Source organism: Cygnus atratus, chromosome 23 (genome assembly GCF_013377495.2).
Source record: "Cygnus atratus isolate AKBS03 ecotype Queensland, Australia chromosome 23, CAtr_DNAZoo_HiC_assembly, whole genome shotgun sequence".
NCBI classification, from domain to species: Eukaryota; Metazoa; Chordata; class Aves; order Anseriformes; family Anatidae; genus Cygnus; species Cygnus atratus.
Window position 1 is genome coordinate 512,675 of NC_066384.1, and position 12,073 is coordinate 524,747.

The 12,073-nt window shown below is 44.6% G+C and overlaps 1 protein-coding gene across 1 annotated transcript; it reads left to right on the forward strand.

Annotated features, from left to right (window-relative positions):
- IL22RA1 (interleukin 22 receptor subunit alpha 1) lies at nt 1-9,416 on the forward strand. The gene is made up of 7 exons (XM_035562271.2): nt 1-152; nt 2,653-2,785; nt 3,473-3,654; nt 4,894-5,078; nt 5,545-5,680; nt 5,913-6,034; nt 6,948-9,416. Exons 1-7 carry the CDS (start codon nt 110-112, stop codon nt 7,956-7,958), a joined length of 1,812 nt encoding a protein of 603 aa, XP_035418164.1. The 5' UTR covers nt 1-109; the 3' UTR covers nt 7,959-9,416.
- The last annotated feature ends 2,657 nt before the right edge of the window (nt 9,417-12,073 follow it).

Here is a 12,073-nt window from a genome sequence, read left to right on the forward strand (position 1 = left end):
AACAAATCCAACTCAGCCTCACAAGCAAGAATTTAGCTGTTGTAAAAGGTGATTCATCTGCACACAGGATCCACTGCCTGCTCTCCCAGCGCAGCTTGCTTAGCTATTCATGAAGAAATTTCTGATCGTCTTGGCTGTGTGTTCAGTGGTCGGTAAGTTCTGACTTCTTTCCTATCACTGACCGCGAGTGTTTCAGTTTGGGCATGTAGTATGGGAAGCAGTTCAGTCATCTGTCCTGAAACAAGACCTAGAGAATGAGCTGTTGCTTGAGGTTGTTCAAAAGCTCTCTCCTTTTAATATTTTCAAAGTATTGTTGGTGTGCTCAGTGCTTTAAGGATTAGTAGGGAGAAGAAATGATTCCCTCAATCCGAAGTGTTTGCCACTGGCTTAATGCAACCCAGATCCTACAGGAGTAAAGGATATTCACTGACTTCAAGGGATTTTGGATCAGCCCCCTGTGTCTTACGCAGATACACACAAATAGAACAGCCCTGATTTTAAAAGAGGTACAAACAAATAATATATCCCTAAAAGCCATTCAATCCTAAACCAAATGTGGCAAACCCACTCCTGGGTGAATCAAGCATAAACTTGCTATGTTTTTGAATGACAGCTTCTCAGCTAGCAACCTTAGCGTTCATCTGCTTCTGCTTTGCTTTTCTGCATATTTGTCTATGACCTTACACTGTAGGGAAGGTGCCTACAGAAACTTCTGAAGCAGAGGGACTTTCGCACTCCGAAATATTGTGGTTCTTCCTGCCCACGCTGATTGTGCTTGTGTTACACTGGTTTGCATAACCGTGTTTTAGTATGGATAAATGTGGGAAGATGGAGATTTCCTACCTCTGATATGATCAAGGTACTGGTGACTCGGTCTCATGGTGACCAGACAGGGAAACCCACCCGCTTTGTGCTGCCTCAGGAGGAAGGCTGTGCTCAGCTAGCATTTGGACTAGACCAGAGCCTATTTCTGTGTTGGTTCCCTGTCAAAATGCCTTACCCAAAAAGACTGATAATTGGATCTGTGTCCTTCTGACTAATTCTCCTCCTGTAGAGCACAATAGATCAAACTGCTGCCACACAGTTCTCCATGGAAGCAGCTGGAGGGAAAGCTTGGGGTAAGGATCCAGGAACTGGCATATTTTAGTCCCTGCTCTACCACAATTGTTCAGTGTGATCTTGTCCAAGTCCCCCCCAGTCTGGTCCTAAATTTTCCCATCTGTAAAATGCTGCTACTTCTACCTGTTTATCACCGTTTTTTCAGCGGGGTCGCATTGATTGTGTGTGTCTGTTTACAAGCACCATAACTGGACTGTTCATTTCCAACAAGAGCAGGCTGAAGCTCCATTAGTTCAAGGAGTTTATCAGTACTGTAAAGCAAGGGTTAAAATTAATGTATAAACTACACAACTTTGAGGATGTGTCTATAATTCAGATTTACAGAGCTCATAGATTCTGCAGGTTACTGCCTAAGTTAGAAGGTCCTGTGAATCAGCCTTGAGGCAACGTGGCACCATGTGTTCTGGTTACAGGAGGGACCCCAAAGTCTCCAGGACACTCTCCAGCAGCTGCTCATAGCCAGCTTGCTGCAGGTGGATCACAGTGGCGTTCTGCTCTACAGAGGGCATGTTTGCCAGGGCAAGGGACATTTCAGCTTTGCAAAGCTAGAGCCCATCCTCTGTGTGAAGAGGCACGCAGCTCGGTCTGCAGGGAGCCAGGAGCTGTTTGCCCTCTCCCTGGCACACCCAGATCAGAGTCCACGTCTCAGGTCTGTCGAGTGTCGTTCTGCACAGGCAGTCTCCATCCCATAAAACATGAACCATGAGCAGCTAATGGCCATCACATCTGCAGTGATGTGAGACTGATCTAAACACATTACTTCCCTGAGTCTGGGCAGAAGTGATGGCATTCACAGATTTAAATCTAGCCTGGAAACAGGTTATTGTTCTTAGTTTTCCAGCCATTTAACTGCTTTAAAAGAAACCTGATAAGAAAATCCTGGATTCTCTCTAAGTTTTTGAGGCCCTTCTGTAAAAATTCCTGACTTAGATTCCTTTGGGATGAGCCAACAATCTGCAAAGCCTATATGGTGATGTGTGCATGATTTGAGTTCCTGTTCTGTTGAAGCTTCTGCTCTGCAGCCCCTCTCTAGCGACCTGGAAGTGGCGTGCCTGCTGTTCAGCCTGCAGAAGGGAAGGCTCTGGGGTACCTCATTGCGACCTTTCAGTACTTAAAGGGGGCTTATAAAAAAAGATGGAGAGCGACTCTTTGCTCAATCAGATAATGACTGGACAAAGGGGAATGGTTTTAAACTAAAAGATGGGAGATTTAGATTAGAGATTAGGAGGAAATCCTTCACTCAGAGGGCGGTGAGGCACTGGAACAGGTTTCCCAGAGAGGTTGTGGCTGCCCCATCCCTGGAGGTGTTCAAGGCCAGGTTAGATGAGGCCCTGGGCAACCTGATCTAGTGGGTAGCATCCCTGCCTATGGCAGGGGGTTTGGAAATGGATGATCTTTGAGGTCCCTTCCAACCTGAGCCATTCTGTGATATGATTCTGTTCACCAAATGGCTGAGCAGTGCTGGATCCATGCTCACCTGAGGGCTGAGATGCCAGAATATGCATTTTAATACCAGTTTCTTTGCTACCCTAGGCATTGCGACTACAGAGAGGTCATCATGTCTGAAACGTGCAGCATTTTCTTCTACAAACTTTGAGAACATCCTGACATGGGAAACTGAAGCAGATATTCCCCCTGGCACCGTATATGATGTCCAGTATAAGCAGTATGTGAAGTTTGCTTCTTTTTGGAATTCTGTTGTTCTTGCGGCCACTCTTCTCAGTAGATTTTGCTGTTTCTGCTGCTTGTCTTGCTTTCATGGAAATGGTTCTGCTTAGACAAGAACTCAGTAAAGGACAGGATTATTTAAACTGGTGGATGGTGCTTAGCTAAGCAAATACATTTACACTTTGGACTGCCCGTTTTACTCCATTACAGAGCTTTGTCTTCAGCAACTTACTTCTCTCTATTCTGCAGTTTCCTCACCTGTAAATACAGGTAATAGCAATTGCCTTCCTCCAGGTCAGTCACTAGAGCTAAAAGAAATCAGACCAGTGCTACACAATAGCTTTGTTGCATTTGGGTAGTTTGCAAAGTCAGCGGTGAATTTGCATGCAGCCATTCAGTGCCAGACCGAGCAAAGAACCCCAGAGTCACCGACCGCAGGACACTCTTGTGTATGCCTTGAAGTGAGCTGCACTTCCTTATCCACACAGAAGCATCAGTGGGAATGGATTAAGGGCTGTAGGCCAGGGGAGGTTTCTCTGCCATTTCATTCCCAGCCACTTGTTAATCGCAATAATTAATTTAAAAACTACTAGTAGTTGGCAAAGCAGCCTGCCTGGATCATTCCGGGGGATTGTATTGCATCTGCTATACCAATCAGACTAAAAGCTATTTTGTCCTGTCTAAGGTATGGAGAGAAAGCCTGGCTTAACAAGCGTGAGTGCCAGAACATCACACAGCCTTTCTGCAATCTCACTCATGAAACAGAAAACTTCACCGAGCACTACTACGCCAGGGTGAGGGCCACTGGCCAGAACTACTGCTCCTCCAACTGGGTGCGCTCAGAAAGATTTGAACCCAGAAAAGAGAGTACGTACCTCTGCTTAAATCTATTAAATCCTGCTTGCTGGAGATTCATCTCTAGTCTCACTGATGTTTAGGACAGTGTTTCCTCTGATTTTAGTATTGCGAGACTCTGTGCTTGCTAGGATGGGGAGTGAAAGCTTTCCAGTCCTGAAGAAGGCTTGCTGTTGGGCAAAGAGGCAAGTGAGCAAATGGGCAGGGCCAGCCCTGAGGTCTGACGCAGACTGCAATTAGAGAAGGGGAAAAGCCAGATGTGCTAGAAGGAAGAACTGCTATTAAGACAGGCAGGAACTTAGTAAGAGACATGATGGGCAACCTGAGGACAGCCAGTAATGCAGTCATAGAAGCTAGGGAATGTGAACTCCAGCACATCGGGATAAGCAGCCAGACCAACTGATGCTCAGTGCTCCCAAACCCAAGTGAGCTGTACGACAAACACCACACCCTTTGGACATCCTCTTGCTTGCTCTGTGTCTAAAATTTTCCCACTTTATACTTGTCAAGAATAATTCAGGGTGACATTAGCAGTCAGTGGCTATGAAGAGCCTTCAGATCTTTGCATGAAATAAGCCATGAAAGAGCCATGTAGTTGCTTTGATCACGAAACATTCACTTTGCATTGCAGCATAAGCCTTAATGCTTCTCGTGAGGTGAGCCTATTCCCCAGAGCCATTCTTTTTACTATTTTAAGCTACATGTCCTTAAAGGAGTACTGAGTGCTGCTTTTAAATATCCTGTTATGGATTGGGTTAAACCTCTGTTTAAGTGTTCTGCATTGTGTATACCCTTCACTGAAGATAAGTTTCGATACACAAGACCTGAACTGCTCTAAAGACAAAATCTGAAGTAGGATGGGAATAGGAACGTAGGTAGCAGTTAGCTGTGCGCCCTGTGGTGGGATTCCACACTCATCTCAGCACAAACAGACGAGGGAGGATGCTTCTGTGCAGCAAAGGGAACCAACACAGAAACAGTGAGAGCATGGTCCTAAGGAAAAGCCTGGGGAAGGAATTTCTAGAGACAAACACTGGCTAAAGGAGGCAGAACCTTGAGGAAAGGCATTATCACCCATTTCCTGATTTTTCCTATGGTCAACGAAATGCAGCCCAAATACTTTTTTGATTATACACAGGCATAATCATTTACAGTCAGTCTGGTGTGTGTGTATAAGATGTGTATAAAACACTCTGATAACATATTAGCTTTAATCTTAACAATTGACACTTCCTGTTCTGTCTTTTCTAGCTGTTATTGGAGCACCAGAATTAGAGTATATTCCGTATGTACGGTCCATAAAGTTTCTTATACGGCCCCCCTATACTCCGCTGAGAGGTGAGGATGGCCACCAGCTAACCATAGAGGACATTTATAGCAAATTTGGTCCTGTTGATTATCACTTAACACTATTCAACCAACGAACACACCAAAAGGTAAAGTACAACCTCAGGCCACTAGCCACTGACTTTTGTAAATCACATTTTGCATAAGGTGGAGAAGGACACCAGAACTGGTACACAATAGAGGAGATTTCTGATGCACAAGGAAAAGAAATTCTCTTTGACTTTTAGCAGACAAGAGGAACTTAAAGCATTCCTCTGAAATTTTGGAAATGGAACTAGAGTTGACCACGTTACAGTATCAGTAACAAAAAGTAAAGCCGACAGTTACTGAAAAAGAAAGCGACATAGTTCAAGTATGAATGAAATGAAATGCAAAAACTAAATGCAGTAATAGTAGAAAGGAAAATGTGTATTTAGAATTCCATATATGCAGAATTATTACGGTCCTGTAGCACGTTATTAGTAACTTTAATATGCTTAATTCTGCAATCTGAGTTGAGGAAATTGTATGCATATTATCTTTCTAAAATACAGCATTTACCTTTATTTTAAATAGTGGATAAAGAATGAGCACAACAAAGAATTTGAAGTTATCAACTTGGACCCAGACACTGAATATAATGGAACAGTGTACATACACCTCCGTGAGAGAAGCAGCAAATCCCAAGTATTTTGGGTGAAAACTCTAGCAGGTGAGGCTGTTAACTCTGCTCAGCTAAAAGTCTACCTGGGATATTGGGTACACGAAAGAGATCAGTTTTTAGCTGGTGCTAAATATCATAGCCTTACTAAACATTTTGAAGCAATGCAGTTTCCTGATTTAAAAATTGAGTCCTATGAGATCATTTAGATGATGCCATGCATTTTTTCCAACCCAGTGCTCTGAAGCTACATTTTCACTTTGTTCTTTTCCTCACTAACCAGACACCACATGGCTTCTCTACTGCTTTGTTGCACTCGGATTCTGTGCTGGGCTGGTGTTTGCTGCAATTAGCTACGTGATCTATAAATACGTCAAGCAGCACAGTGCGCAGCCTATGTCTTTGGTAAGTGTTCTTAAGCCATCGCAGCAAAACTTTAAACTGCTCAGGACCATGTGAATGCACCTGAATAACAGTGCTAACCGAGGAGGAAGAATGCGCATGCAAGAGCATTGTCTAGGCATTCACTGCAGACTGCTGGCAGTTTTAATTTGGTCATCCTTACACACATAGAGAAAATTTGTTGCGGGGAGTTGTAAAGTAAGACACCAAAGATGCCTGCAGATCTGAAGGATCTTGGTTATTCTAATAAATTAAGTAAGTTGTTTATATTGTCCCTAAAGGAGAGCAAGGCTTTATACTAATATGTTAGAGCGGCTCTCAAAATCAAGGACCCCCAGAAGTTTCCTTTCCTCTAATTTTAAACCTAAAATTTTCAGAAGTTTTTTATAATTTTGGCTTCCAGTTTTTGAGTGACTCAATGGTAATTTGATTTACAGAAGATGGGTGCTCAGAGCTTCCCCAGATTGTTCCGCTCTAAAGGAAGTGTCAGGTTAGGAAGCTAAAACCTGAGGCATACTAAATCACCAGTTCTTTTTGAAGCCCCAGGCCATCCTACCTGTTGTTCATCTCCCTTAGCGAGCACTGGTTGTTCATGAATGTTAAATTAACTTAAGGGCAATCTATTTCCATGCTCAAGGTGCTAGGCCAAAAACTGCAAAATTTTAACAGGATTTTTTCTTCCTCATATTTTAGGATAGCACAATTGTCCTGAAGCATAGTGGGAGATGCCTGTATTCCTCTGAGCGGTCATTCCCCGTAAAAAGAAACAGGTCTTTTGTCAGCACAGCAGATGCCAGGTGGTAGTTGCTGGCTCTTACTGATATTTCTCCAAAGAAAAATTTTAAGAATCTAAAGCAAACCTTCAAAATCACAGACTTCTTGTTAATAGCTCGTGTTTGTCTATCTACTTCAACAGGACTTCAGAGGGATTTCATCATTCCAGCCTCTCACACTGACAGTGGAGCATATTATAAAGCCCATTAATTTATCCAAACCTTCGCTTCTCATCCCTGAAGTGCAGTTAGTGCAGATCAGCCAGCATTTGGACAAAGCCCTGGAGCCACCACAACCTCTCTGCCCACCAGAAGCTACCTACCAGCAACAGGCTGACGTGCAGGCGTCCCAGCTGCCCGCTCAGCCACCCTGCCTGGCAAGCACAAATCCTGCTTACGCTCCCCAGAGAGCTGAGCAAAGGGTCTCCAACCTCCCCCTGACCTACGGGGTGTGTGTCGATGGCACGGACCATGTCGACAAGAACAATTTGCACCCAAACCAGGTGCTAAAGGAAGTTTCTCCAGATAGCTTTGCTGGTGTGAAGCTTGTAAACCAGGTGCTAGGCAAAAGCTGCAGCCACTGGAGTTATAAAGAACAGAGGCCAAACATGGCACTGTGGGGCAGCAGTGGCGTGGGAGAGCCAGCTCCTGTGCAACGGAGCCCCGGGCAAACGCAGCAGCTGCTGTTGCAGACTGACGGGATGGAAAGTAAAGTGCACGTACCCCAGCTGGCGCTGTCTTTGGTGGGACAAGAAGGATGCTATAGACAGCAGACAGCAGAACTGCCGCTGTTGTTGTCTTCGGTTACGGTTGATGGGGACCAGGTTCCAGAGGATGAATCCCTGCCATCTCCATCAGCAGCTCTCCTCCTCTCAGTCAGTACCGGTGACAGCTTCCCTGGGGAGAACAACACAGAGTGGTGGATGTCATCAGGTTCAGTGTCACATCCTGAAAATAAATTTTACTTCCTAGAAACTCAAGAAACACAGAAGTTAACAGCAGTAAAGGAGCTTAGCTGCACTAAACTGAATAATGTTCTGTCCCAGGACACTATCTCAGACCGGGGCAATGGCTTTTCTCTCACTACGCTGTTCAAAGACCTGAACCTGAAAGTACTGTGGGATCAAGAAGATGAACACACAGAATTTTATTAAGAAAAGTTAATAATATTAAAATCCAGATTCTGTTTGCTTACATAAAATAGTAACATATCCTGAAAACAGTACAACACAAATATACATAGCTAATCTCGGATGTATTGTAACAGGGCACTGAGCTGTTCCCACTATTGTTCTATCATGGGCTCTGGTACCTTACTAATATAATTACTTCCTGGTATGCTATGATACTGTATCTTAGCACTTAATTAGTACATCTTCGCTCTGTGGATATTCTTCAGACTGGTTATGAATTGGACTACTTTAAAGCTGAGTTAGGATTCAAGTTCAAATTCCAGATTCAGTTTCCTGAAATCTTGGCTAAGTTCACAACAGAAACTGTATTTGTTCTTTACCAACACCAAACAGCCAGCTCCGAAATATGCCCATGCTTTGAAGAAATTAAAGTGCAGATGTGTGCAAAGCTAAAAGAATTAAAACAATGTGGTACAGTAAAAGAATGAAATACATATTGGTGTTCTACCCTTGGATATATGATTCTTGCAAAGCTAGTTCCATAGAATGGACTTTGCCTTTAAAGCAGTCATTGAAACTGTGGTAATAGCTCCTGATACAGCAGTTCTGAGAAACTAAATGCCCTCTATTCTGCTGTGCTCTTTAATGCTTGTAGAAAGATTAAACCTTTTTCATCTGTGCAGCAGAATGATGCAGTCTTGGCCCAGCCCTGACGTATTTTTCAACTGCTGCTCATTTCTTTCTCATGAAATAGTCACCCATTCTCTTCTTCCCTAGAAATCCCCAGGGACAAAGCAGGGAGGCTCACACTCCACATAGGCATGAACACGAGGATTCGCACCAATCTCAGTTCAGCCCCATGAACCCTGAATGAATACTGAGTGCATTACTCTCTGTAATCTACCAAGGAGACCAGGGAGGTGTTGAGCTGCTTCCACCTTTCCTTCCCTGGCACTACCAGCGAGGAACATGCTCCATGTGAATGATGGAGAAGAATCTACAACTGCAGAGGTCTCCTCTACCTCTGTTACCAGCACACCCACCTCCAGGGCTGAAATGAAGCAAAACCAACATAAACTGACAGCCAAATTCCTTTGGGGCTGCAGCTTTGCCAAAAGCAAGCTAAATGGTATTTATCTGGGGGACAGAGATGGCAATTGTTTTTCATTAAGAGGAGAGTGTAGTTCAGCCTGTTGATTTCCACTGGTGCAGTGAATAAGTGCACGTGTCTGATGACCTCAGGTTTTCAGCAGAACTGAAACCATATGTAAGAATAAGCCAGGTTTTGAGTAGTATGGGGAAGTACTCACTGGAAGCACTCCCTGAGCGCTGCCAGGGGAAGGCTGACCAGGAGCAAAAACTCAGCTGTTCTCACCACGAGTGCACTTCGGTGTTTTCTCAGTCTGGGGAAGCGGAGGCCAAAGGTTAAATTCCACTTTCGTGGTATGATTTTGCAAATAAACTGTAGCTTTATGAAGCAAAGGGGTTTTGATTATTCAACCCAGGATTAAAGGACTAACCGTAAGAATGCCAAACTTCATAGGTAAAGATTCAGGCCCTAACTCCAGCATCAATAACAAACAAAGCACTGTGGCCATGTCATATGAGGCCAAGAGATGAAATGTGGGATGTGGTGAAGAACGGCCATGGCACAGGGTGTAAGAGGTGTGAATACGTTCGCAGCCTGGGCAGCAACGTGGAAGGACATTTCCATCGTGCTGACTTTACATCATGCCGTTCAGCATCGGAGGTTTAGTGGAGTGCCGTTTGAGCTGTTTCATGTACTTTTGTCCAAAGTATACCATCAAAAATAACACAGAGAGAAACGTTGCAGTTGCAGGAGTTGCAGCAGCCCAGCTCTGTTGCTTCCAGGCAGTGCGAGGCCCGGGGTACCATCCTGCCCTGCTAACTGCCCCCTGGAGAGGCGGCATTTCAAGCCCGTGATGCCAGGTCCTTTATTCAGGGTTGCCGCAGGCTACGTATCCTGTGTCAACAACATTCCCAGTGATGCTACTCAGGGAATAACCAAATGCCACGACGCCAATATTTTGGCTCATGTTGTGAAACCCTATCCTCAGTGCAGCGTCAGTATGGGCAGCACAGTGTGGAAGGGAAGGGGGCCTTAGTAGAGCATTTGAAGATGCTGCTAAAAAATACAGTATTTGTTACTTAACAGCCTTCTCAAATCTCTCTGCAGCCCCCTGCCACAGGGCCTGATCATGTCACAGCCCTTAACAAATGTGTCGTCTTGGTGCCTCAAGAGGAGACATACAGCTAAGGCAGAGAAACCTGGGACCAGAGTTTTAGACTTAAAGTAGGTGCCTAAATACGCAAAGCGTCCCACAGCAGGATGTCAGTCTTTTCTTCAGGCACTTAAATACCTTAAAAGCTCCATTGTCTCTGACTATACAAGTTGATAAAGGCTGCGTATAGCAGAATGGTCTAAAGTCTCACAACCCAGCTCTTGCCTGTCCTTATCTGTTCTACCCCTAACAGCATGAGCAAGGAATGTGGTCAAGAGAGGCACTCTCTGAGCCATGTTGTAAGGAGGTGATCTCCTACAGCAATATTCTCAACTTCCTGCCATGATCATGGCTAACTCAATATTTGTCTTTTAGGCCTTGCTGTACTAAGCAGGAGGAGATTGATTCTTGTCTCATGAGTCACCTCTTGGATTTAAGAGGAAGATCATATCTTCTAAAACTGTTTCTCTTTGGAAAAGCTTGGAAAAAGATGTTGATGCTATTTAGCTTTACTGCAGCTGCACAAGTAGAGTGCTCATCCATCCCCCATCAACACATGCTGACCTTATTGCCTTCCACTTCACTGCTTTTCATAATCAAATTGATAGCCTTGTTTGTTTCAAAGTGCATCACAGCGAACAGCTATAGCAGGATCTAATTATCTCACTCTCATTCGGTGTAAGAACATTTCCAGATAAGCAGCATGATTTCAACATTGTCTCAAAGGTCATCCCATGCAAGCCATCTGTACCAACCAAGAGACTGCTCCTCATTCATCTTGACTTTTCCAGATAGCAGTGCTGGTAGCCCTAGATAACAAAACAGAGAACTGCCTTACGACAAAGACCGTGCCTGCTCCTAGGCAGATGTCACGATGATGACAGGTGAGCGCTGCAGCTCCAGTTGTCACAAGGACATCCGCGCAGCAGGTGGCTGCTGTAACCCTAGAGCCAAGCTTTGCTCTTTGTCTTCTCAGCTAAATCTGGGAGCTGTCACTTTGCCACTCCCCAAGCCCTGCTCGTAGCTCGCCAGGGAGCTTGCACAGGGGCGAATGCATCGCTGCGGGGTGAGGCTCGCTTTTTCCCCTGTTACCTGTTTTGGCTTTGGAAGGTGTACTGGTGGAAGACTATCTGAAATCACGGGTGATTTTTTAACATGTGCTTTGAGGAAAACCTTACTGAAGGAACAAATGGGGAGCCCTGAATTCTGGAGATGGGATGAAGCAGAGTTGAGGGGCAGCTTTGAAAGCACCGGGACCCTGACAGAACAGACCTTACAGCTTGTCTCCGGCATCACGGTGGCCAAGCAGTCCTGCAGTTGGAGATGGGGAGGTACGGTGCAGCAGAACTGCGTGAAGAAGCCTGCACCGCAGATGGATCTCGGTGCTAAGCAGTGGCCTTATGCTTGCATGTTCAGAGGATGTAAGACATCCATGTGTATCTTTTCAGATTGAGACAATGAGAGAAGTGAGACATGAAGACAAGAGATTTTTCTAAGAAAAAGGTAAAAAAGCAGTCAAAGGTTTGAAACAGCTTCCATATGAGGAGAGCATGACTGGTCTTTTCTCCTTAAAACACATAACAGAGGGTTGATATGACAAGGATGAAAGAAATTATTAATGTTAAGCAGAACAGGCCATAATTACCCATTTCTTTTCATAATACCAAATTCAGGAAAGCACCCAAATGTTTATGCAATGGTTAAAAACCAATGAGAGAAAAGTGTTCCTTCATTTTGACAGCTTCGTTTATACCAAAATGTCCTCAGCTGTGCCTGCCCAGGAGTATCTGTTTACTGCTTTCTTTCGAATGTCTGAGGCAGCCACCAAATAAACTTTTCCAACGGAAGTCCTTGTTCCAGTGCCAATCCTGCTGGAGTTCAGCTTTGCTTCCT

What these genes read in the sequence shown, in the direction of transcription:
- IL22RA1 (XM_035562271.2), top strand. Translation starts at nt 110, where the DNA reads ATGAAGAAATTTCTGATCGTCTTGGCTGTGTGTTCAGTGGTCG. An exon ending in ACCAACGAACACACCAAAAG is followed by an intron (nt 5,079 to 5,544) that starts GTAAAGTACAAC and finishes TATTTTAAATAG; the next exon opens with TGGATAAAGAATGAGCACAA. An exon ending in TTGGGTGAAAACTCTAGCAG is followed by an intron (nt 5,681 to 5,912) that starts GTGAGGCTGTTA and finishes CTCACTAACCAG; the next exon opens with ACACCACATGGCTTCTCTAC.